Here is a 26,509-nt window from a genome sequence, read left to right on the forward strand (position 1 = left end):
GTTGGCCTGTGGTAAGATACCAATCACCTTGGAGTTGACGATGAAATCTGTTGTTCCTATACTTGATTGCACAATGCTAGACATTAGAAGATCAGATCAGACATGTCACCCTGACTTATATAGACTATACTGTTGTTTCATTGCTGCTGCTAGATCATGGTCTTGGATCTCTGCTCAGATTGGCATTGTGGCTGCAATAGTTCAGGAAGGAGTCTCGGCATCACCTTCTCAGAAACAGTTAGGGCTAAACAATGAATGTTGGCCAAGCCAGGGATGCCCACATCCCATGAATAACTCATCCTGGCCTGTCCCCTCCATGACACAAAGCTGGGTGGATAGATGATCTATGAGGAAGGTAAAGAGAAGCTTTAGTTGAGCTTGTGGACAAATGCATGTAGACACAGTATAATGTGGGTAACCATGAGATTATCTACTTTGGTAGTAAAAACAGGAAGGCTGATTATTACCTGAATCTGATTGAGAAAGACAGAAGTTGAACAAAACCTGAGTGCCCTTGTGCATCAACCGCTGAAAGTAAGCCTTCAGATGCAACAGCTGGTAAAGAAGGCAAATGGTACGTTGGCTTCCCAGTGACAGGATTGGAGTATAGGGGCAGGGATGTCTTGCTGCAAATGTGCAGGGCCTTGGAGAGACCACACCTGGAGTACTCTGTGCATTTTTGGTCTCCAAGAGGCCTGGCAATGGAGGGAATGCAACACAGGTTTACCAGACTGATTCCTGGGATGTCAGGACTGATGTATGAAGAGAGATTGGATCGGTTAGATCTGTATTCAATGTACGTTTGAAGAATAAGGAGTGATCTCATAGAAAACTATAAAATGCTGTAAACGTCAGATGTTCCTGATGGTGGGAGAGTCCAACCAAGCTTCATAGTTTAAGGATACAGGGTAGGCCATTTAAAATTGAGATGAGGAGAAAATTCTCCACCCAGAGAGTGGTGAGCCTGTGGAATTCTCTGTCACCGAAAGTGTTGAGACCAAAACTCTGAATGCTTCAAGGAGGAGTTGGATATAGGTCCCAGGGCCAAAGAGATCAAAAGGTATGAGGAGAAAATTGGAACGATGGTGGGGGGAGGAGTGGTTTTGGTGTGGTTGAAATTCCAAAATATGCACATTGGGACATTGTTCACCTAATCCTCCATATCAGCCCACCCATCCACTTCCCTCTCCCTGGCATTGCTCCATTACTATGATTCATTTCTTTGTCGTGGAATGGCTGGAATTCTATTTATACAAAAGCGGCATTAAATCATGTAAGGATTTGTTACTCTTGAAACCTAAAACTGTAAATTACAAAGGCAGCTGCTGCGAAGAGTAATTAGCAGAAATTATTTGATTTTCTTGCCTCATGAAGTATTTTCCAGATGCTAATTTCCTCTCATAAATGAGACATCATGGACTGGTAACATTAAAGGGGGGAAAGGAAGCTCAGGAGGAAGAAGTAATCTCAGAACATCTTGAGGAATAACATCTCATCTTCAGACTTGGCACTTTATAGTCTTCTGGACTTAACATTAAGTTCAACAGACTGCGAACCAACTCCCATCCCTTCCCTTTTGTTTAGCTTTACTTGTTCCATTCTCTGTTACCATACCTTCTCTCCCTTCCCCCCACCCGAGTGGGTCTGTCTGCTCTTCCGAGTTGGGCAGTTAGACACACCATTGTTCTGCCATTCTCACATTCTCATCACTTAATCCAAAATATCAACATCCTTTGTTCCCCAGCACTCCAAACGCCACCACCCCCAAACCCCACCCTTCTTCTCGCAACTATAAGTACTGCCCCCTCCACACTTCACTTCAGCTCTGATGAACAGTCATGTCGACTTGAAACGTCTTTCTCCATGGATGCTGTCTGACCCGCTGTGATCTCCAGCATTTGTTGTTTTCCGGATTAGCCTCATTCGATTTCAATTTGGTTTGACTCAGCAAGTGCAAAGATTTTTCAGAATCCAATCAACCCTAGCTACTTCAGAAAGCTGATCTTATTTATGTGTTATAACTGCATTTCCCCTACCAAATTCCGTAGATGCCATGGAATTACGAAAATGAACTAACAGCCTTAAAAGCTGCCTGCGAGAAATAAGTTTGACTTCAGTTTACAAAATTTGCTAAGCACACCAGGAGATTTTGTTCAACCGATACAAATCTAACATGGTTGAACTCTTATTCAACTTGCTTATCTCAAGGGAAAACTTACAACAGCCAAGTAACAAAAAATTTAATTGAAAAGCATTGAGTTTAAAATTAAGTCTTAAGTAGATGTATACAAATGCCTGTAAATTTGCATATATTAACCTCTTTGACAAGAATTCTTCGCTGCATCTAGCTAGCACCCTGTGGTGTCTATGGCAGTCCTTTCTTCTCAGATTCACAGAATCCCTATTGTGTGGAAGCAGGCCATTTGGCCCATTGAGTCCACAACGATCCTCCAATGAGCATCCCACCCATTTCCCATGGCCAATCCAAATAACCTACACAACCCTGGACACTATGGCCATTTCCCATGATTAATACACCAAACCTGCACATCTTTGGACTGTGGGAGGAAACCAGTGCACCCGGAGGAAATCCACACAGACACGGGAAGAATGTGCAAACTCCACACAGACAATCACCTGAGGCTGGAATTGAACCTGGGTTCCTGGTGCTGTGAGGTATCAGTGCTAACCACTGAGCCACAGTGCTGCCCCACTCTTAATCATTGAAAATCGACAATATGGTAATTCTTTACATTGTCACTTAATAGGGAAACCGTCTTTGTCTTCTCTTGGAGAACAATAAGGGAGCACAGTATGGTGAGTAATCAATTTCTTTATTGCATAGGCATTCTGTCAAGGTCTCTAGAACTACTTTTTATGCACCAAAGTTAAATAAGATAACCACTGCGAGGGAGTGCTGGTTAGGATGAAGTCACCACCAGAATAATATTCCCATTAGTCTATTCAAAACAGGAGTTAAAAAGTGTGGCACTGGAAAATCACAATAGGTCAGGCAGCATCTGAGGAGCATGAAAATTGATGATTCGAGCATAAGCTCTTCATCAAGAATGTCGACTCTCCTGCTCCTGGGGTGCTACCTGAGCTGCTGTGCTTTTCCAGCGCCACTTTTTTTTGACTCTGACTATCCAACATCAGCAGTCCTCACTTTCTCCTATTCAAACAAGGTATCAACAAACTGCAACAACACTAATTTGTTACTGGGCTGCTTCATATACTGAGATCCCACAGGTTGCGAAAGATCTTTGGCAGTCTGATAGATGTCATGGGCTCCATCTCCAGATTGACCCAGGTGCAAGCAAAACAGCAAAGGAGAGGCAAGGGGCCCAAACCAATATCCTCAACAGTCTCACACACACTGCTCATGTTGATGTCAGTATTAAGAGATCCACGTTGTGCCCCATCTTTTGGTAAGCTGGGTGACTGAAGGTCAGAAAACCTAAAAAAGGAGAAGAGCCAAATATTTAGGAGTAATCCTTGGTTAAAAGAAAAGGGTTGAATCTTCTCACTTCAAATACGTACAACTCAGTATCCTCCCACAATTTCAAGAAGAGTTGTGGCTCAAATAATTCTAATCCAGAATTGAACAGGGAGATGGATCCTACAAAAACTTGGCACACCCTAAATATGAGTACCACAGTTATGCATTCTAACATAATGTCAATATCATCAAATGGGAATACTACCATCGACAAAGTCCCTTTCCAAGTCACACATCATCCTGACTTGGAAATATTTCAATGTTCCTTCACAGTTAGTGAGTCATAATGCTGGAAGCCCCCACCCCCTTCCTTCCAGCACTGTGAGTACATGTAAAATACATGGACTGCAGAGCTTCAAAACAGCTGCTGAACATCACCTTCTCAAGATCAAATCAATAAACTCTGCTGGTTAGCTGATTGTTAATATGGAGGAGAAAGTGAGGACTGCAGATGCTGGAGATCAGAGTAAAAAAAGTGTGGTGCTGGAAAAACACAGCAGGTCAGGTAGCATCCAAGGAGCAGAAGAATCGACGTTTCAGGCATAAGCCCTTCTTCTCTCACTGAGATCCTTGTAGAGGGAGGAGGAGAGCTTCTTCAAGGTAGGCATCCTTGCAAGTGGATTCGCAGTAGGTTAAGATCAACTAGGAGAAAGTGAGGACTGCAGATGTTGGAGACCAGAGTTGAAAAGTGTGGTGCTGGAAAAACACAGCAGGCCAGGCCAGAGTTCTCCTGCTCCTCGGATGCTGCCTGGCCTGCTGCGCTTTTCCAGCACCACACTTTTCAACTCTGGTCTCCAGCATCTGCAGTCCTCACTTTCTCCTAGTTGATCTTAACCTACTGCGAATCCACTTGCAAGGATGCCTACCTTGAAGAAGCACTCCTCCTCCCTCTACAAGGATCTCAGTGAGAGAAGAAGGGCTTATGCCTGAAACGTCGATTCTTCTGCTCCTTGGATGCTGCCTGGCCTGCTGTGTTTTTCCAGCACCACACTTTTCAACTCTGATTATCAATGTGCCCCACATTCCCGCCTCAGGCGACTGACTGTGTGGATTTGCACGTTCTCCCCGTGTCTGCGTGGGTTTCCTCCCACAGTCCAAAGATGTACAGGTCAGGTGAATTGGCCATGCTAAATTGCCCGTAGTGTTAGGTAAGGGGTAAATGTAGGGGTATGGGTGGGTTGCGCTTCGGCGGGGCGGTGTGGACTTGTTGGGTCGAAGGGCCTGTTTCCATACTGTAATGTAATCTAATCTAATTCAAAGGGATAGGAATGCTAGACATTGAATTGTTTGGGAAAAAGATCTAAAGACCTTGGAGTCATAACACTGTGCTCTCAAATTCCACTTCAGAGACCTGAGCACGAAATCTAATTTGGAACTTCACTTCAGTACTCAGTGTACTGCACTGTCAGAGGTACTGTCATCCAGGTGTGACATCAATCATATTGATGTTGGTGCATCGATGTGGACTTGTTGGGTCGAAGGGCCTGTTTCCACACAGTAGGGATTCTAATTCTAATAAAATTCAAATGCCACATCAGCGTGGAAGTAAGATATTCCGCATCAATATTTGAAGAACGGGAGTTCATTGAATGGTCGGGCCAAAACTATCCTACAACTGTGTGCCCAATTTAGAAGTGGAATCCAAAACTGAGAGTTTAAAGACAACCACAAAGCAATTGACAATGTATTGCCCAGACTGCTCTCAAGGGGTCTCCTTGAAGATAAAGTATGAATGCATGGCCGCTGTGCAGCTGTCAAAAGAAATTTAAATATAGCTCATCTTGCAACAAATATATTGGTCATAAATGCACTTGAGGAGGCGCTTGTTCAGCACAGGAGAGAAAAGAAATAGAAAGATATGCTGATGATGTGAGATAAAATGGGATGAAGCTCCTATGGAACATAACAAGCTGGGCAAGTTGACCATAAGTCCATCAGATGTCAGAGTTAAAGCAGGCCATTCAGCCCATTGAGTCTCCTGCCACCATTCAATGTGATTACGGGTGATCTGAATAAACGTCAACTCCACTTTTCTGCCTTTTCCCTATAACTGAATACGGGAATCACTTATTGATTAAAAATCTGTCTATCTCAGCCTTGAATAAACAACACTCTACAGCCTGTCTGTACCGTAAATTCAATCTAGCTAATAAGAAATATCTGGTCATATATTTAATTGCTCTTTGTAGGATGTGGCCACATTCAGATTGACTGGTACACCTTATATGACACCTAGATTCATTGAAAAGTATTTCACTGCTCCAAAAGCACTTGTGACCTCATGGGAAATATATAAATGCACATTATTTCCTTCCTAGTTTGATAGTTTTCATGTATAAATCACAAATGGTTGTGCAACTTTGAACCTCCCTGCCTCACAAGACAATAGGGATGGAATCATGGAATATTTTTAAGACAAAGGACAATGGTGGATATCTCTTGCTAGGCAGGGGAAGTGATAGTTATACGGGTGGATGGGAATGTGGAATTCAAAACACAAAAAGATCATCCATGATCTTAGCAAATAGTGCCAGAGGCTCAAAATGAATGAAGTAATCTGCCTCTGCTCCTATTTTGTATGCGAGTAGCATTTTCACTGATAATTGCACTTTCATCCCTCGGATTTAGGTTTGAATTTGATCGGGATGTACAAGATGAAAGTTTCCGTGCCACTTATTAATCCCCACATAAAATCTTTTTGGTCAGAGTTGACCCATTTCTTCCTGAGCACAGATGTGCTCTTTAAGATCTATCTATAGTTCAGGGTAATTGTCAATCTCAACCAGAGAGCTCGAAATAGAGAAAAATAATAGAATCACACTTCCTGAAAGGAGTTAGGCACTTCAAAAGCCGAAGCCAAACCATATTGTTGGAGCAGTTGGAGTTTTACTCTGAAGTTGGCTGTTCTATATTTGATCTGAACGTACTTGATCCTGACACTGAATGGTAAATGGTAAAAATAGAAATGTTCCATTCTTCCAGACTGATATCCTTTACCTTGATGAGCATGAAATCAATTTGCATTATTTTGCACTCTTTCTTTCCTGGATTCCCTTCACCCATTGAAATAACTGGTCAATCTGAGGCAAATACGCCCTCTTCACTCCAGTTAAAATAGATCTCCCATCAGGACCCTCCATTGATTTGGCTCCTTTACTGAAATGAACAAATTGCACTGAGTTTGCTCGTTAATTCCTCAAATAGCAAGGTTATAAGGAAGAGGAGCAGGAGTAGGCTAATCAGCCCATCAAGCCTGCTCCATCATTCACTAAGATCGTGGTTGCTCTGATTGTAATTTTCACCCCATTTTGCTGCCTCCCCTCATCATCCTCAATTCCTTGAAGATCAAAAATCTGTTGAGCTCAGGCTTGAGTGCATGCAATGACTCAGCATCCACAGCTGTCTATGGAAGAGAATTCTAATGATACTCGGGAAAAGAAATGTCTCCTGGCCTAAACCGAACGGATGGGTAATTTTACACAACTTTAATGAGAGTTCAGCCATTGCCGTGCAGAGTAAAGTAGCCCCACTTCCATGTACCAAAGCTATTGTAGTCTGTGCAGCCATAATCTTGTTCTGCCTGGGTTTCTGCCTCAGCCCGTTGTATTTGCTGTTGCTAAGTCCCTGTGGGTAGTCGGGCCCAGGATGCTAAGCCATGAAATATAAAGGCTGCAAAGTGACACAAAGAGAGCATTTGCCTGAGATAATGTAGAAAGAGGACCAGCAGAAATTCTCTTGATGATGAGATAATTTACAACAAATGTATTAAATAGCATAAATGGCAATGCAATCAAGTTGGGAGAAAGTGAGGACTGCAGAGGCTGGAGATCACAGTCGAAGAGCGTAGTGTTGGAAAGGCACAGCTGGTCAGGCAGCATCCAAGGAGCAGGAGAGGTTTGGCATAAGCTCGTCATCAGTTGACTAACTGAGAAGATGATGGAGTATTAAATTGGACAAATAACTTTTTTTGGAATTACGTACAATGCACAGTGTGGGCAGAGGTCGTTTAGCACATTATGGCCCCTTCTGGTAATATGCTCCATTCAACATTTATTACATTAAAGGCAACAGCTACCAACAGGAAGTGATGCCACATCATGTGACAATGTGGAGCAGGATTTACTGCACAGGTGTTATGCAGGGATCTCCCCACTCTTTACATCATTCAGTAAACAGTTCTGCTTATCAAGATGTGCTCCATGCCCATTTCCAATCATATTTACAATGTATTTTTAGCTTTCTTTTCCCTTTAAAAGCATCAATGCTGTGTACCTCAAATACTCACTCTGGTACAAGTGGGGACAGGAGCTAAATCAGAGTCTAATAACCTGGGCCCAGGGTTGTAGGATTCAGCTTTCAGTATGGGGACAAAGAGTGAGGGCTCACAGCGCATTGAGCAGGGACTTGTGACAGGAGAAGCAAGGGTGACCATGACTTCTGTCCCTGGCAACAAGTTCCACATCCTAACAATTCTTTGGGTGAAAGAGGTTTCTCTTGCATTCCCTGTTGAATTTATCAGTGAGCATTTTATATTTATGGTCCTTAAATCAATAAACTGGGAAAAAGAAACTTATAATGAGGCCGGATTTGGTGATGATGTAGGGAGCTATCATTTCCAGGAGATGTCCATGTGCCATGAGTTGCTAGTCAAAGTACAAATGATGTAATTTGGTGTAGCCATTAATTTTGCCCACATTAAGACTCCGCAGACATCAACTGAATGAACCACCAGACTGTCTATTTTTGCTGATGTTATTTGTGAAAGGAACTCTGCCAAGGACACAGTTAAAGTTCCTGGTTAAATGGAGCCCATGAAATAGATAGAAAATTGTTCTGTCTACTGCAATATCCAATCTGCTTATTGTGTTCCAGTGCTCTAACCCTGGGCTTCTTTCAGATGATGGTGATGGAGAGGAGGTCAGACAATTATATATTTCTCTGAATAAATAGCGAAGCAATGATAGAGACAGAGAAAAAAGCTTTAGCCAAGTTTGCAATCACTGGCTTCCCAAAAAGTGCCTTTAAATAAGTTAGTGAAAAGCACAAAGAATCTTAAAGCAGCAATTTAATTTTAGAATCGTAGTATCCCTACAGTGTGGAAACAGGCCATTTGGCCCAACAAGTCCACTTCGACCCTCCTTTAAGCATTAAGAATGCCTGCAGAACAAGAGAAACTGGCATTATAATGGGCCAAGCATTCTTTTAACTTCTTTTAGCACACTAAGTTAGTGAAACAATGAATGTTACAGATGGGAATCCTACAGGGGTCTCAGTGAAGTTAGTGATTGTGAGATTTCTGGCAGAATTGGGTGAGAGGGCCAACGATGCCCATCTTGACATTGGGAGGAAGCTGATGCATTTGCCAAGGAGCACGGTGATTTTCTCGAGAGGCAGTAGTGAGTTGCCAATTAAAAGGAAATACACTGCAACTCACCTCATTAATATTCCGCTGATAGAGCAACTACATGAAGTCTGGGTCTGCAAACTTCAGCTCCATTTCATTTGCAAACATTTCTTTGACCAAATACAATGCATTCAGAGTGATTGCGCTGACGTATCAAATGCTGGTCAAAGGTGATTTGCACCATGCCATTTGTACTTGCAAATCAAACATTGCTACTAACCTCCACATCACTGAGGTGACAAAGGCATGAAAAGAGGTGAATGTTGGTTGAAAAGGTCCCATCACATGTAGAACTTGCAGGGGTGCTGTAGGACAAGGGAAAACTGCTTAATTTTTATGTGATGATGGTCTGTACTGAACGCAGATGACAGGTTTGTTAGGGGATTGGGTCCAGGTTGGAAGTGGGGTTAGAGCACAGCAGGCATGCCCTGTATTGGTCACTCGGCTGATATGGCATACTCGCCAAGCAGGTGAATATGGTGTGACTTGGGACCATGGTGGAGCAAAAAATAAGTGTGCTGAACATCCAGTTCCACAGCTTAGAACTCTCCAGTCCAATCCAGACAATGTGTCTCATGCCATCCTAACTCACTCTGCTCTGCACAGGAACCAGGTGACATGATAGATGCTGAGGAGTTGGGGGAATGAGAGAAGTCATCTGAGCAGGAGGAGGAAGAAGCTCTCCTTGTCCATGATAGAGCTCAGTAGTACCAGGCACTTCTAGCCAGACAAGACCTGATTGACATTCAGTTCCAGTTGGTGAGAACTAGGAGACCATCATGGACTGTAGAATAGTTGTTGGTCATGATGCCAGCATTTTGTTTGCATTCCAAAGGTGAACTGCAGTCTATAATGGTTTTGTTTGTGTTCACTTTAGGTGGTTGCCAATAAAAGGTCATATTTAGAATGGTTTGATTACTTGCCTGTGTGTGAGGTTCCCTGAGTGGACATCAATTGCGTATGGGTCTCCTGCGGAGCCACAGGCAGCATTGACCTGGAGAGGCTGTTTAGACAGGAAGCAAGTCAGGGCAGGTAAAGTGTGTGCATGTGTGGTTAAACAATGACAAGGGTGAGAGAATTGGGCGGTACATAACAGGGAGTGTCAGACATGCTGGCTATGTGCAGTGAGCAGTGAGTGGCAATGCTGGATTGCCAACGATTTGTCCAGGTGCACACTGGCCTTTTGAAAATGATGTGTAACAAGCGCTGGTCTTTTGGTGAATATCCAGTGAGTGCCAAGTGTATACAGACAGAGTCAGATGTGAGAGTTGCTATAAGGTTGGGCCAGGTAGTAAATAAGGTACTTTTGATACGATGTGGTAAACAATATTGCTGGGCCTTGTGGTGTGAATCCTTCCAAAAAAAACGCACACTTAGCCAAAAGAGCTTAAAAGCCTCTATAGCTTAAATTCTGTGTTACATTTCACTGCAGTTGGCATCGGGTATTTTCACTGGCAACAGTGTTACAATAGCTGCCATTTTATAATCATTGTGCATCACCATGAGCATTGACAATCTGGCCACTGCTATTCCATTCGTTTTATAATATCTCCTGAATGTCTTCACCTTCCCATCTGTCATTTTCTCTCAATCCTGAAATTTATAATATCAAAATAAAAGGGTTTAACCCTTTAAGCCTTGCCTGGGTATTGTTGACTGAGGAAGTATTTATATTCACTGTCAGCCAGTTTCTGAGACTGGCAGCAACTCTGGGAGATTATGCAGATGAAGAAAATCTCAAAGTCACTGTGTGTGACTCCACACTCCTCTGCTGGATGCATTGTTGAGGTGCCTTGGAGTGTAATACTGAAGAAAGCAGTAAATTCATGAAATCTCAACTTTTAAGCTGCTAGTTTAATGTAAAAACATCATTGGATGAGATGTAACAGGGGCTACAATAGCATACTGCCTTCAGAATTATAACCAAACATCCTTACTGGCCTTGAAAAGCAATTTATGTATTTGCAAAATATTAAATTTCTCCATTATGATAAACTCCAAAGGTTTACTGTAATAATATTTTTAATATTGTTGATTTAGCTTTCATATAAAGCCAAACATAATAGTTTATTTCGTTAACTGAATTTTCTTCACTTCTAGGCTAAATTAAGTACTTCAGGCTTTGTTTTTTGGTCAGTGAGCGTATGTCGATATGATTGGCTGCTTACCCTATGTACTGATATCGCTACTGTTATGTGCCTGGAGATACCCTTGACTTGGTTTAGCATTAAACTGTCATTGGGAAAGTGAAACTCTGCAACCAGAGGGATTGCTCAATCTTTGTGCAGAGCTTCCTTTGTCCTTATATTTCTACAAAGTTTCAGCTGAGATTATTTGGTCAATATATTTAAAGTGAAGTTGCAACAGATGATCATATTTTTAAAAATATTGTATATCCTTTAATTAACCATTATTATTAGGATTGCCTCAACCTCTCTCTAAAGCCTGTAGTTGGACTGATTTTTTTTTCCCCTGAAATCTTGGCACGATGCAATGAATTTGAGTTGTGCAATCTGGCTATGCAAGGCTTATTTAATTTCTCAGGATGTGTTACATTCAGTCAGTTGTACTGGTGGGATATCATTCTTTGCCTTCCAAAACTTCATGCTTCAGAGCTTTTATTTAAGTAATTTTGAAAAACAACAGGACAAATTTTAAACAGCTTTAGGGAGTTAAAATTGATGTTATTTTTAAAACAGAAAAGGAAGAGAGTTGTGTGTGAATGAACTCAAGAGCAAGATAACAATGTGGATGCTCTGAAAATCTGTCCACTGCAGCATTTTTTATGTTCATTAAAATCCAGAGAGTACTAAAACAGAAAAGGAGGCCTAAGGTCAGAAAGGAAGAAATGGGCAAGAGAAACTAGATTCCTTAAAAAAAACCTGTTCAGAGATAAAAAATCTAACAGGACTAGACAGGATAAATGCAAGAAGGATGTTCCCAATAACTGAGGAGCCCAGAATCAGGGGTCACAGTTTGAAGATATGGGTCAGCCATTAAGGACTGAGGTAAAGGGAAACTTGTTCACCCAAAGAGTGGTGAGCCTGTGACGATGTCACAGCAAGTGGTTAAAGCCAAAACATTGAATGTTTTCAAGAAGGTGTTAGAGGACTTATACACTTAATGGTAAGGTTCTAGGGAGTGTTGCTGAACAAAAAGACCTTGAAGTGCAGGTTCATAGCTCCTTGAAAGTGGAGTCACAGGTAGATAGGATAGTGAAGAAGGTGTTTGGTATGCTTTCCTTTATTGGTCAGAGTATTGAGTACAGGAGTTGGGAGGTCATGTTGTGGCTGTACAGGACATTGGTTAGGCCACTGTTGGAATATTGTGTGCAATTCTGGTCTCCTTCCTATTGGAAAGATGTTGTGAAACTTGAAAGGGTTCAGAAAAGATTTATAAGGATGTTGTCAAGGTTGCAGGATTTGAACAGGCTGGGGCTGAACAGGCTGGGGCTGTTTTCCCTGGAGTGTCGGAGGTTGAGCGGTGACCTTACAGAGGTTTACAAAATTATGAGGAGTATGGAAAGGGTAAATAGGCAAAGTCTTTTCCCTAGGGTTGGGGAGCCTTGAACTAGAGGGCATAGGATTAGGGTGAGATTGGAAAGATATAAAAGAGACCTATGGGGCAACTTTTTCACAAAGAGAGTGGTACGTGTATGGAATGAGCTGCTAGAGGAAGTGGTGGAGGCTGGTACAATTGCAACATTTAAGAGGCATTTGGATGGGTATATGAATAGGAAGAGTTTGGAGGGATATGGGCTGGGTGCTGGCAGATGGGACTAGATTGGGTTGGGATATCTGGTCAGCGTGAAGGGTTGGACCGAAGGATCTGTTTCCATGCTGTACATCTCTATGACTCTATATAATTCTTAGAGCTAAAGGGATCAAAGGGTATGAGAAGAAGGTGAGTTGGGTAATAAGCCATGATCATATTAGATGGGAGAGTAGGCCCAAAGGGCCAAATGGCCTACCCCGATGCTATTTATGCTATTGGCCACCCCTGCAATAGGAGCAAGTTGAATTCAGGCCTCCTAAACCAAAAGTAGGAACAATACCATTGTAGCACAAAGGCCTGTCTGGTTGGGACAAATTGGTAGACATTACTTCCCAATGTAAAGGAATAGCAGATGAGGAATTTGATCCATTGACCACTTGTATGGTCAGAAAGTACATATGTGCATTTATTTGTATAAATATCATTTTCATTTTCAAAAGAGTTAAATGGTAAAGCCAACCTCATTATTGGAATTTGGTAAAGGTCACTGAGTTCTGATTATGAAATGTTTTAATTTCTTAGACCTATGAGGCAGGGAGAATGTCAGAGAGAAGTGTTTAAAACAACTGATTCCTGGTGAGACAGTATTTAGCTTCTCAAGATCCACTCTTGTGGAAGTGGGTGGAAGCTAATGGTAGAGGGAAGAGTGGGTAGGGAGCTAATAACAGGATGATGGACAATGTACCAAGTAGGAGAAAGTGAGGACTGCAGATGCTGGAGATCAGAGCTGAAAATGTGTTGCTGGAAAAGCGCAGCAGGTCAGACAGCACCCAAGGAGCAGGAGAATCGACGTTTCTGGCATAAGCCCTTCTTCAGGAATGAGGAAAGTGTGCCAAGCAGGCTAATGTAAAAGGTAGGGAGGAGGGACTTGGGGGAGGGGTGTTGGAAATGCGATAGGTCGAAGGAGGTTAAGGTGAGGGTGATACAGTGAGGGTGAAAGGCCGGAGTGGGGGTGGGGGCGGAGAGGTCAGGAAGATGACTGCAGGTTAGGAAGGTGGTGCTGTGTTCGAGGGTTGGGACTGAGACAGGGTGGGGGGAGGGGAAATGAGGAAACTAGAGAAATCTGAGTTCATCCCTTATGGTTGGAGGGTTCCTAGGCGGAAGATGAGGCGCTCTTCCTCCAGGCGTCATGTTGCTATGGTCTGGCAATGTAGGAGTCCAAGGACCTGCATGTCCTTGGTGGAGTGGGAGGAGGAGTTGAAGTGTTGAGCCACGGGGTGGTTGGGTTGGTTGGTCCGGGTGTCCCAGAGGTGTTCTCTGAAACGTTCCGCAAGTAGGCGGCCTGTCTCCCCAATATAGAGGAGGCCACATCGGGTGCAGCGGATGCAGTAAATGATGTGTGCGGAGGTGCAGGTGAATTTGTGGCGGACCAAGTAGGCAAGAAAGTTAGTGATGGTAGAGAAGGGAATTTTTCATACGAAGGTAAAATGGTAAGGAACATATTTGGAATGATGGGGCAGGGGTAACATGATGGGGAAAACCACTCAAGTCCACATTTTTTTGCAATCTTCCATCTCATTGCAAGTCAGATCACCACTAAAAGGTAAATCAGGACAAAGCCAAAACAGCAAAATAATTAAAGCAGTGATGCAGAGCAGGAAGAAATACACTGGAGCACAACAGGAAATTGACATCACACAAACATCAGATAGAGCAAATGGGCAAGGTAAGGATCCAATCTCTTTGAATCACAAAACTCACATCATCTTGGTAGTCTTCTTCCAAATCTGTTTCTAAGTCCACAATGTCTACAATGTCGAAAACTACTTGTTTAGTACTTTTGACAGGTGGCTCAGTTGGTATGACAGATAGATCTGTTTGTATAACTGTTAGACCAGTCTCTGAGAGAGGTTCTTCATCATTTTCTGGTGTTTCTTCTTCTTCTGGTACCTTATAACAATAAGAAAATGTGGGGAGAAAAAATGATTCCAGCTGCTAAATTAAAGGGCAGAGATCAAACCATGATTATGCCTGTCTGGTTTTAAGATCTGGCTTTTCAATATAATATATATGTACCCAATATATAAATATATATTTTAATAATATTGCTTTGACCTGCTATGTCACATATATTCATGGCAATCATAAACATCAGTGAGATTAGAGGGTAGCAGCCATATGGAAGTCTGAGGTAAGTTTCCCTCCAAGTCACAAACCATTCTGAATGAATCATCATTCCTTCACTGTGACTGAGACAAAATCCTGGAATGCTCCCCGCCTCCGAGCTGAGCTCACGACTCAAGGGCAATTTGGGATGTGAAATACACACAGACACTGTGAAGTGCTGATTGAGGAAGGAATAATGACCAGGAAAATTGGAGAATTTCCTGTTCTACAAATGGAGCCACAAAATCTTTAACATTCACTGTTAATATCCCGGATCTTGAGGACTGCAATTCCAACATTACAGGACTCACAATTCTACGTTGTTCATCTGGTTAGAATCAATACTAAAATATTGAAATGGGGTTTATTCCAGAAACTTCTTTCTCAGCTGGCCCAATATTGCACACTAGTAGGCTATATAAATATTTGGGATCTTGGTTTCATTGTTTTTCCAAGGTCAAACGAAAAATATCAGGACCAGCTTTCTGGAGCTTAAGTAGTCCATCATTGACTTGTGCTCAAACTGTGTCAATATTGACACCCAATTACATAATTTCAGATCCATTTTGTGGCAGCATTTAGCCAGATTGAGCTTCTGGAAATTATTGCTGTGTAGAATGAATAACACAGTCTATGTTATTGATGAAACTTAGAAAACGACATTGCTTAATGCAAGAATTAATGATTCTTCAAATCTGAAAATGCAGCATCAACCAGACCATTTTGAACTTTACCACAACTCAATAACAAATTTGATGTAAATCCGGGCTTAAGATGTTCCATTGTTACTTTATCAGGCTCCACCAAATTCAATTCTATTGATTGATCAGTCTCCTTGGCCACTTACTGCTCACCTCATAGTTAGCTGTTAATTTCCATGATTGGACTTTGTCAAGCTAATCTACAGCTTTGGAATCACTGATTAACTGAAGGAACCAAATCATCATTTTAAGTGACTATCTTTATTGGCTTTACAGCTGGAGCAGTTAATAGAGACTTTATTGTAAAGATTTTCTCAGTTACCAATGATTTCTATTTGCACATTTCCATTCAGAGGTATTGCAAGACTAAAAGAATGAACTGATTGTAGAAATATCACAGACAGAACTGCAAAATGGTTTCAGTTGCATTACTTCTGTGAATATTAAAAGGGCATTTCTTTAGTAAAAGAAGTTGAGCTACTGGATGTGAAACTCATTATAGTCACAGATGGCTGGAACCTGCTCTCTCTTTGGAGAGAGAGATAGAGAGAGAAAAAGAGAGAGAGAGAGAAAGAGAGTGCTTGTACTAGTAGTAAGATTAATGAGAAGGTCACCTTGCCTCAGTTGTATATTGAGATTGATAAGGCAAGGACGTCATGTTGACCTCAGCCAGAATGGGAATTGGACATGCACTGTTGGTGTCATGTTATCACAAACCAGCCATCCATCCACCTGAGCTAACCAAACCCCTGATGTCTTTGTCCTGGACGACTGCTGGAATTGGGCCAGGTGAGACTCCCTCCTTCTTCCCCTGATCAACTCAATGTTGTGGCCCCAGTGCTCCCACTTTGAGAAGGAGGCAGGTGGCCTGGGCCAACAGGAATAGAGCAATTGCTCTCAAGACTATTGTCTTGGGTAGAAGCAAAATATTGCAGATGCGGAAACCTGAAACAAAGTGCTGGAGAAACTCAGCAGGTTTGGCAACATCTGTGCAGAGAGCCACCAAGTTAATGTTTCATGTGCTATATGTCTCTTCTTCTGAACTTTGAAGAAGAGTCAATTCGCACCTTAACAGAATTATGGGCTTACCTACAGCACATGGACGGTTCAAACAGGCAGCTCATCACCACCTTCTCAAGGGCAACTAGGGAGGGAGCAATAAACGTTAGCCCAGCCAGTGACACCCACATTGCACATAGAAACATAGAAGATAGGAGCAGAACGAGGCCATTCACTGCCATTTATCACGGTCACGGCTGATCGTCCGACTCAATTGGCCTAATCCTACTTTCTCCCCATAACCTTTGATCCCGTTCCCCCCAAGTACTCTATCCAGCCGCCCCTTTTGGCATCAACTACTTCCGGTGGTAATGAATTCCACTCTTTGGATCTCTGTCCTAAATGGTCTAGCCCAAATCCTCACTAGTGAATAAAAGTAATATGGGATTTAGTTCTTACTCTCTCCCTTTAGTTTTTTTTTCACATAAGCATTGTCCTTATCAGGCTTTGATTGTTAATGTTTCAGTAGCCACATGGTTGCTTTCCCGGTAGTGGAAATTATAAAGTTTTAGCATCATGTTGTCTTTTTACCGTGTCACTTCACGTACAGACCACACGGGTGGTGCGGGGAAAAGAAATAATCACTACTGCTTGATCCCCCTTTGAGTGCAGTGGCAGTGTGGGGGAAATTAAGAGAGAAAAACAAATAAATTGGAGATTCAAGAGGTCTCCTTAGCATATGGTCTGGCTTTGATCTGACTGGTCACAGCCCATATACAGTGCATAAGTAAATAAAGGGTGATTTGGTGACAGAAAAGCAGCCTCTGTGCAGTTAGTTCAAGTATACTTTACTCAAGTGATTATAACTAAACTAAATCTATCATAAATGAAGAGAAAGGTCATATGGAGACTTGACACGTTAACTCTTTCTCTCTACACATGATGTGGAGGTGTCAGTGTTGGACTGGGGTGGACAAAGTTTTAAAAAATGACACAACACGAGGTTATAATGGTGTCCTCTGATTTTTAACTCTCTCTACCCTGATGCCGCCAGTGCTGCAGAGTTGTTCCAGCATGCGCTTATTGGCGGGATCTTGCTGTGCGCAAACTGTTTGCAGTGTTCTTTCCCCACACCCAAGTGGCCGCAGTTGCTGTGTAACAGCCTTGAAAGCGACTTCTACTGAAATCGGTGAAACTGTCGGATGGATGCAAATGAAATTCGTGTCACAATCGTTCCTTTTCAACACTCTCCCCAACCAAGAAAAAAATCGACTTGACACTTACTTCAAACTGAATTTCAATTGACTGTTTAGCAGGCAGCAAGGCAGTGAAGGGCTGGTGGAGTTTGAACTCGGGAGAGCTAATGGAATCCAGGCTCTTGGGAGTGACCCAGTTTCCGGAGGGAGGGTATAGTGGATCCAAGAAAGAGCTCTTGGGAATAGCATCATCCGTGGGCTCAGTGACAAACAAGTCGTGGTACAGCACATTCAGTGAGAACGCTGTCGTTACCGCAACCAAAACTCCACACCAGAACGACATTGGTGATGGTTAATCTCAGCTCAGAAGCCGGCCATGGTCCTCTTTCACCACCCCACACACACACACACACACTTTTGGTGTTGTGTTGAAAGATGTTTCGATCTGAGCGACAGCCCCTTTCTGGAGAGTCACAGAATTATCACCGTTCTAGAATCCCGGAACAAAAAGCTAAAGAACTTGGTGTGGAACTTCCCGAGATCAGCTGTTTCGGAAGATTCCCCACTGGGCTCAGCGCCAAACCTGCTACCTTTTCGTTTCATCTTCCTCTTCATGAGTGCAAAGGCCTCCCAAATTTCCACCAGTGGCTGGTGTATATTTCCAATTTGCTGCAGAAACAATAATCTCGTGGGGAGTCAGTCCTTTGAAAATGGACACAACGCATTTAGGAGTTTACCCTCTTTAAGTATCTCAGAGATCAATTTAAGATCAAATAACATGATTTATACAAGGATTTTCACCTTCTCTGCGGCTGTAACATTGTACTGTATTCTTTGCTCTGTTGTCTTACCGTTATGCATTTTGAATGGTATGATCTGCTTGTATTGCACACAACAAAACTTTTCACTGTACCTTTTTTAAAATTAATTTGTGGGACTTGGGCATCACTGGCTGGCTAGCATTGATAGCCCATCTCTACTTGCCCTTAAGAAAGTGGTGGTGAGCTGCCTTTGCGAATCTCTGCAGTCCACTTGCTGCTAGTTGGCCCACAATGCCGATAGGGAGGTAATTCCAGGACCTTGACCCAACCACTGTGAAGGAATGGCAGTTTATTTCCAAGTCAGGGTAGTGAGTGGCTTGGAGGGGAACTTGCAGATGGTGGTGTTCCCAAGTACCTGCTGCCCTTGTCCTTCTAGATGGAAGTGCTCATGGGTTTGGAAGGTGCTGTCTAAGGATCTTTGGTGAATTTCTGCAGTGCGTCTTGTAGATCGTACACACTGCTGCTATTGAGTGCCAGTGGTGGAGGGATTGGATGTTTGTGGTGCCAATCAAGCGAGTTGCTTTGTCATGGATAGTGTCAAGCTTCTTGAGTGTTATTGGAGCTGCACCCATCCCCATTCAGAGTACATCTGACAATAATAAATCAAATCAAATTATTGCACGCTCTTTAGACTCACAATTGGAAATCAGGCAATTAACACAAGCAAACTGAATCAATGACTACAGAATTTTGAGTTTCTGTTGGGGCTTTTGTGCCACAGTGGTAGTGTCCCAACCTCTGAACCAGGAAACAGGGTCGCACAGTGGCTCAGTGGTTAGCACTGCTGCTTCACCACGCCAGGAACCTGGGTTTGATTCCAGCCTCGGGTGACTGTCTTTGTGGAGTTTGCACATTCTCCCCGTGTCTGCATGGGTTCCCTCCGGGTGCTCCGGTTTCCTCCCACAGTCCAAAGATGTGCAGTTTAGGTGGATTGACCATGCTAAAAATTGCCCATAGTGTTAGGTGCATTAGTCAGGGGAAATGTAGAATAATATGGCAATGGGTCTGGGTGGGATACTCTTCAGAGAGTCAGTGTGGACTTGCTGGGTTGAAGGGCCTGTTTTCACACTGTAGGAATTCTACATTCTAGGAAACCTGGGTTCAAATCCCACCTGCTCCAGAGGTGTTTAATAACATCTCTGAACTGATTGGTTTGGAAAATATCTGTTGAGTTTCTGTTTTACCTTACAGTTTGGGATCATTTTGTTTAAGATAAATGCCAATGAATTCCATTGTTGTTGTGGTGCTATTCAAATGTTTTGGGAGGAAAAGGAGATGTAGACTATTTTCTAAATGTAGAAAGGCTTCAGAAATCTGAAGCACAAAGAGACTTCGGAGTCTTAGCTCAGTGTTCTTTTCAGGTTTACATTTAGTTGGCACTTAGGAAGGTAAATGTAATGTTAGCATTCACTTTAAGAGGGCTGATAGGTAAGAGCAGAGCTGTACTGCTGAAGCTGTATAAGGCTCTGGTCAGACTGTATTAAGAATATTGTGAGCAGATTTGGGTCCCATATCTAAGAAAACATGTGATGGTGTTGGAAGGAGTCCAGAGGAGGTTTACAAGGATAACCCTGGGGATGAAGGGCTTGTCATATGAGGAATGGTTGAGGGTTGAAGCTTTGTTCTAGATGGAGTTTAGAAGGGTAAGGGTGATCTGCTTGAAGCGTACAGAATACTGAGAGGCCTGGATAGTGTGGACATGAAGAAGATGCTTCAACCAGTAGGAGAGATTAGGACCTGAGGGCACCTGAAGGGTTGACTCTGAGATGATGAGGAATTTCTTCAGCAAGAGATTGGTGACTGTATTGAACTAATTGCCACAGGGTTGTGTGGAGACCAAGTCATTGAGTGTAATTAAGACAGAGATAGATAGGTTCTTGACTGGAAAAGGGATGAAGGGTTACAGGGAGAAGGCAGGAGAATGGACTTGAGGAACATATAAACCACGACCAAATGGCAGAGTAGACTTGATGGGCCGAATGGCCGAATTCTGCTCCTACATCTTATGCTTTTATGGAATTAAATGAGGAATGCAATCTTGGCTAGAGATGAGAAAGATAAAGTTAAGAAGTTGCTAGTAGATGTGGTGCACAGGCCCCTAACATACCTATGCAGTAAGATAAAGTACAGAGAGAGCAATAACAGGTTTAATAGAAAGATATGGCAGTAATCATGGGGTACTTTTACTTGCATAGATTGGGAAAATCAGATGAGCGAAGGAGTCTAGTTAAATTCTTAGAATGTTTTTCAGATAGTTTCTTAGAACAGCAACCAGAGAGCAGATTACAGTACAATTAGGCATACTATCGTGCAACAAGATAGGAATAATGCTGTCATAGTGAAGATGGCCCTAAGTAGCAACAGCCGTAATGTGATTGAATTTTGTATTCAGTTTGACAGAGAAAAGAGTGGTTCCAAGACTAATATTTTAAATTTAAATAAGAGAATTATGAGCGCATGAAAATACAGCTAGTTAAAATGAACTGGCAAGTTAGTTAAGGTTTAGGCCAAAAGATGTATGGCAGCAGATACTTCAGGGGATACTTTGGAATGCACATGATTGATACATTGTAATGAAAAAGAAAATGAGTCCAAGAGGGAGGACCCATCATCGGTGGTTTACTAAAAAGGTTATGGCTAGTATCAAACCTACAGGAAAAGCATGTATTATGGACTATACCAAACCCCCTCAAAATATATGAAGAAGATATCTTGACCCTAACTTTTCCTTACGTGTAAGACCTTATGTGCCAAATACTTAACTTTAAGCAAAACCTACTTTATTTTTACACTGCAGTCGAAGTACAGACAAAATAAAAAGAAAAGAATTAGTTTAATGGTTAATTCTTTACAAATTCATTACGAACTTCAGATGAAACCATTCAATCCCAGGAATCAAAGTATTTCCCTCTTTGTCAATGGTATGGGAAACTCCCCAATAACCTTTGTTTTCACATCCTGTGGGGCCATTTGCAAAGTCAAGCCTGCCTCCCAAAGTCAATTGAAAAATTCCCATAGATGTTCCAAATGTTACTTCCATGTTTGACTAAAAATCACCAGATCATTGATGAACACCACACAATTAGGTAATCCCAAAGTTATGAATTTATCTTTGAAATGTGATCGGTGTATTTTTTCATACCAAATGGTATGACTTTAAACTGGTACGGTATATTCGGTATCACAAAAGCAGAAATTTCCTTCGTTCTTTGGAAAAAGGCACCTGTCAGTATCCTCTGGGTAAGTCCAATTTAGAAACATAAGTCCTTTGCCCCAGCTTCTCAACACAGTTTTTCAAATGTAGAATAGGATATGAATCAGATCTTGTAACAGCATTGACTTTGTGATAGTTGACACATCATCATTGGGTACCATTCGGTTTTGACATCATTACCATGGGTGAGCTCTATTTGCTGCAAATCACATTGATTATATAGTCTTTGAGCATTCATCCAATCTCTTCTTGAAGCTGCACCAACTTTGCAGGAGTAAGTCCGTAAGGATGTTACTTATTTGGAACAGCATTTCCTGTATCTACATCATGTGTAATTAGATTAGTTCTTCCCAGTTTATTCCCACGTTATTTCCCCATGTGACTGTGTTATGAATCAGATCAAACCACTCCAAAATATGTTAAGAAGATAGTCCAGATCCTAACATTTTCTGATTTTAAAAGAAAGTGTAAAGTGTTGTGTGATAAGTAGAGTCATAGAGATGTACAGCATGGAAACAGACTCTTCGGTCCAACCTGTCCACACCGACCAGATATCCCAACCCAAACTAGTCCCACTTGCCAGCATCCGGCCCAGATCCCTCCAAACCCTTCCTATTCATGTACCCATCCAAATGCATCCTAAATGTTGCAATTGTACCTGCCTCCATCACTTCCTCTGGCAGCTCATTCCATACACGTACCACCCTCTACGTGAAAAGGTTGCCCCTTAGGTCTCTTTTATATCTTTCCCCTGTCACCCTAAACCTATGACCTCTAGTTCTGGACTCCCCATCCCAGGGAAAAGACTTTGTCTATTTATCCTACCCATGCCCCTCATAATTTTGTAAACCTCGATAAGGTCACCCCTCAGCCTCCGACGCTTCAGGGAAAACAGCCCCAGCCTGTTCAACCTCTCCCTGTAGCTCAGATCCTCCAAACCTGGCAACATCCTTGCAAATCTTTTCTGAACCCTTTCACAACATCTTTCCAATAGGAAGGAGACCAGAATTGCGTGCAATATTCCAACAGTGGCCTAACCAATGTCCTGTACAGCTGCAACATGACCTCCCAACTCCTGTACTCAGTACTCTGACCAATAAAGGAATGCATTCCAAATGCCTTCTTCACTATCCTATCTACCTGCGACTCCACTTTCAAGGAGCTATGAACCTGCACTCCAAGGCCTCTTTGTTCAGCAACACTCCCTAGGACCTCACCATTAAGTGTATAGGTCCTGCTAAGATTTGCTTTCCCAAAATGCAGCACCTCACATTTATCTGAATTAAACTCCATCTGCCACATCTCAGCCCATTGGCCCATCTGGTCCAGATCCTGTTGTAATCTGAGGTAACCCTCTTCGCTGTCCACTACACCTCCAATTTTGGTGTCATCTGCAAACTTACTAACTGTACCTCTTATGTTCACATCCAACTCATTTATGTAAATGACAAAAAGTAGAGGACCCAGCACCGATCCTTGTGGCACTCCACTGATCACAGGCCTCCAGTCTGAAAAACAACCCTCCACCACTACCCTCTGTCATCTACCTTTGAGCCAGTTCTGTATCCAAATGGCTAGTTCTCCCTTTATTCCATGAGATCTAACCTTGCTAATCAGTCTCCCATGGGGAACCTTGTCAAACGCCTTACTGAAGTCCATGTAGATCACATCTACTGCTCTGCCCTCATCAATCTTCTTTGTTACTTTTTCAAAAAACTCAATCAAGTTTGTGAGACATGATTTCCCACGCACAAAGCCATGTTGACTATCCCTAATCAGTCCTTGCCTTTCCAAATACATGTACATCCTGTCCCTCAGGATTCCCTCCAACAACTTGCCCACCACCGAGGTCAGGCTCTCCGGTCTATAGTTTCCTGGCTTGTCTTCACCACCCTTCTTAAACCATGGCACCATGTTAGCCAACCTCCAGTCTTCTGGCGCCTCACCTGTGACTATTGATGATACAAATATCTCAGCAAGAGGCCCAGTAATCACTTCTCTAGCTTCCCACAGAGTCCTCAGATACACCTGATCAGGTCCTGGGGATTTATCCACCTTTAACCATTTCAAGACATCCAGCACTTCCTCCTCTATAATCTGGACATTTTGCAAGATGTCACCATCTATTTCCCTACAGTCTATATCTTCCATATCCTTTTCCACAGCAAATACTGATGCAAAATATAAAATACAGACAAAAAAAATTGCCTTAACTGTAACTCTATCAAAATGCCTAACAAAATAATAGATATATAAACTACTAATTAACTGTTCTAATATAGTAACAGCCTATAAACACACCCTTGACAAAGGCAAATTGTCTCACATGCAATTCTAACAGCAGGAAGAGATTCCCAGCTTTTAGCTAGAGCAGAGAGAGGAATCAGAGCTTCCACAGGCAGCTGCAAGACCCCAGCAAATGCAGAAAGCTAAAGCTAAATATTTTTGTTTTGTGGAAGCTTGCCCCCACCCATTCAGGCTGCTTCTGTTGTTACAACTTTTAAAAAAGGCCTTATAACATGTTTACCTCTTTGGCTTTGGAGCAAAAATGCTCATTGTCTCTTTTTTCAACAAAAGAACCAGGACAAAATACACATCTTAAAGTCATAGTATCATCATGTATGTAATTGCACAATATAGATGACATGTCAGAACATTGGGTAGAATATAAAAGAAGTAACAAATGACAAAAATATTAATGGAGGAATTGACGACCAAAGAAAGCTAGCTAGATATATAAAACAGGTAAGAGTTTCTGTAGATATTTAAAAATTAAAAAGAGATGAAGTGAACCTTGGCCTAAGAAAGTGAACCTGGAAGTTAATAAGAGAAAACAAGTACCTGGTAGATAAATTGAGTAGGTATTTCTATTGTTCTTTGCTCTAGAAGATACCATGATCATCTTAGAAATAGCTGTAATTCTGGAAATAGAACAAAGAGAGGTACTATGTTGTGAAGAGGATACAAGAAGGCTATAATGGGATGAAGATAGATTGTGTATGATAGGAAAAAAATCAGACAAATAGGGTATAATATGGGGAAAAATGAGAATGCTTTTTATGGTGGAAAGAATCAACTAGATACATATTATTAAAATTACAAGAGATTGCAAAGCTTTTGGTGCTGGGTGTGCTAACGTGTGAATTGTAAAAGCAAAGTATGCAAATACAGCAAGTAATCAGGAAGGCAAATAGAATGTTATTATGATGTGGAGGTGCCAGTGTTGGACTGGGGTGGACAAAGTTAGAAATCACACAGCACCATGTTATAGTCCAACAGGTTTATTTCACAGGTATGCTCCACAACCACCTGATGAAGGAGCAGCGCTCCGAAAGCAAGTGCTCCCAAGTAAACCTATTGGACTATAACCTAGAGTTGTGTGGTTTTTAAGAAGGAGAAAGTGAGTTCTGCAGATGCTGGAGATCAGAGTTTTTAAGAATGTTATTATTTATTGTGAGGAGTTGAATACAAAAGCACAGAGGTTATATTTCCATCATACACTGTATTAGGGAGATTTCATCTGGCGTACTGTGTATAGTGTCAGTTACCTTATTTAAGGAAGGATGGAAATACATTGGAAGAGTTCAGGGACTTTTAACCACAGCAGTACTTGGAATGGCCTATTTGTCTTACGAGGGAAAGAAGGACAGTCTGTTCATTTGTGTTCACTGGGATTTAGAGAAGTAAGAGGTGAATTGTTTGAAACACACAAAATCCTGAGCAGCTTTGACAGAGTGGATATGAAAAGGATGTTTCTTCTTGCAGGAGAAGCTAAAATCTGGCGTCACTGTTTATAAGGAAGGAGTTGGCCATTTCAGAGCGAGATGAAGAGAAAACTTTTTTTCACAGAGGGTGATGAGTCTTTTGAAACCCTTTCTCAAAACAATGAAAGCAGAGTCCTTGAATATTTTAAAGGCAGAGAGATCCTAAATAAAGTCATAGGAGTTGAAAGTCTTTCTGGAGGAGTTGGGAATGTGAACAGATCAGCCATGACTTAATTGACTGGGAGAACAGGCCAGGGCCTAGTGACCTACCTGAACCATTGGGATGTTTTTATTATGTGTTTTTAACATGAAAATGAGCAGACTGGATAACTGGTATAGAGTCACAGAGTCATAGAGATATACAGCACGGAAACAGACCCTTCGGTCCAACCCGTCCATGCCGACCAGATATCCCAACCCAATCTCGTCCCACCTGCCTGCACCCAGCCCATATCCCTCTAAACCCTTCCTATTCATATACCCATCCAGATGCCTTTTAAATGTTGCAATTGTACCAGCCTCCACCACTTCCTCTGGCAGCTTATTCCATACATGCACTACCCTCTGCAGGAAAAAATTGCCCCCCCTCACGCAGGTCTCTTATATCTTTCCCTTCTCACTCTACACGTATGCCCTCTTGTTCTGGACTCTCCCACCCCAGATAGATTTTGTTTATTATCCTATCCATGCCCCTTATGATTTTATTAACCTCTATAAGGTCACCTCTCAGCCCCCAATGCTCCAGGGAAAATAGCCCCAGCTTATTCAGCCCCTCCCTATACCCTGGCAACATCCTTGTAAATCTTTTCTGAATCCTTTCAAGTTTCACAATATCCTCCCGATAGGAAGATCAGAATTGCGCGCAATATTCCAAATTTTTGGCTTGAGTTTTCCTTAATTCTAACTGACCTTCCATCATTAATACAACTTGATGAACTTCTGCCCAATTCTCATCCGCCTGTATATGTGATGGTCTATTCATTTTTTTTAAAAAAGAGAGTAACATTGTGGGATACTCTGAGAGGGAGCTG

The 26,509-nt window shown here is 42.1% G+C and overlaps 2 protein-coding genes across 3 annotated transcripts in view; one reads left to right on the forward strand and one right to left on the reverse strand.

Annotated features, from left to right (window-relative positions):
* LOC122563375 (uncharacterized) overlaps positions 1 to 18,113 on the reverse strand; it is a 38,923-nt gene extending 20,810 nt beyond the window's left edge. For both annotated transcript variants that reach the window (XM_087976709.1, XM_043717115.2), the window contains exons 1-2: positions 17,768 to 18,113; positions 14,379 to 14,567 (exon numbers count right to left, since the gene is read on the reverse strand). In XM_087976709.1, coding sequence (XP_087832835.1) covers positions 14,379 to 14,567; positions 17,768 to 18,022 — 444 coding nt within the window. In that variant the 5' untranslated portion in view covers positions 18,023 to 18,113. The remainder of the gene's footprint in view (positions 1 to 14,378; positions 14,568 to 17,767) is intronic.
* Positions 9,917 to 26,509, forward strand: part of LOC122563496 (sodium/potassium-transporting ATPase subunit beta-1-interacting protein 1) — a 591,744-nt gene continuing 575,151 nt past the window's right edge. Inside the window, exon 1 of the mRNA XM_087976711.1 lies at positions 9,917 to 9,935. The gene's annotated coding sequence lies outside the window, so the exon portion shown is untranslated. The remainder of the gene's footprint in view (positions 9,936 to 26,509) is intronic.

Source organism: Chiloscyllium plagiosum, unplaced genomic scaffold (assembly GCF_037043375.1).
Source record: "Chiloscyllium plagiosum isolate Xiang-an unplaced genomic scaffold, Cpla_swu_hap1 HiC_scaffold_30, whole genome shotgun sequence".
NCBI classification, from domain to species: domain Eukaryota; kingdom Metazoa; phylum Chordata; class Chondrichthyes; order Orectolobiformes; family Hemiscylliidae; genus Chiloscyllium; species Chiloscyllium plagiosum.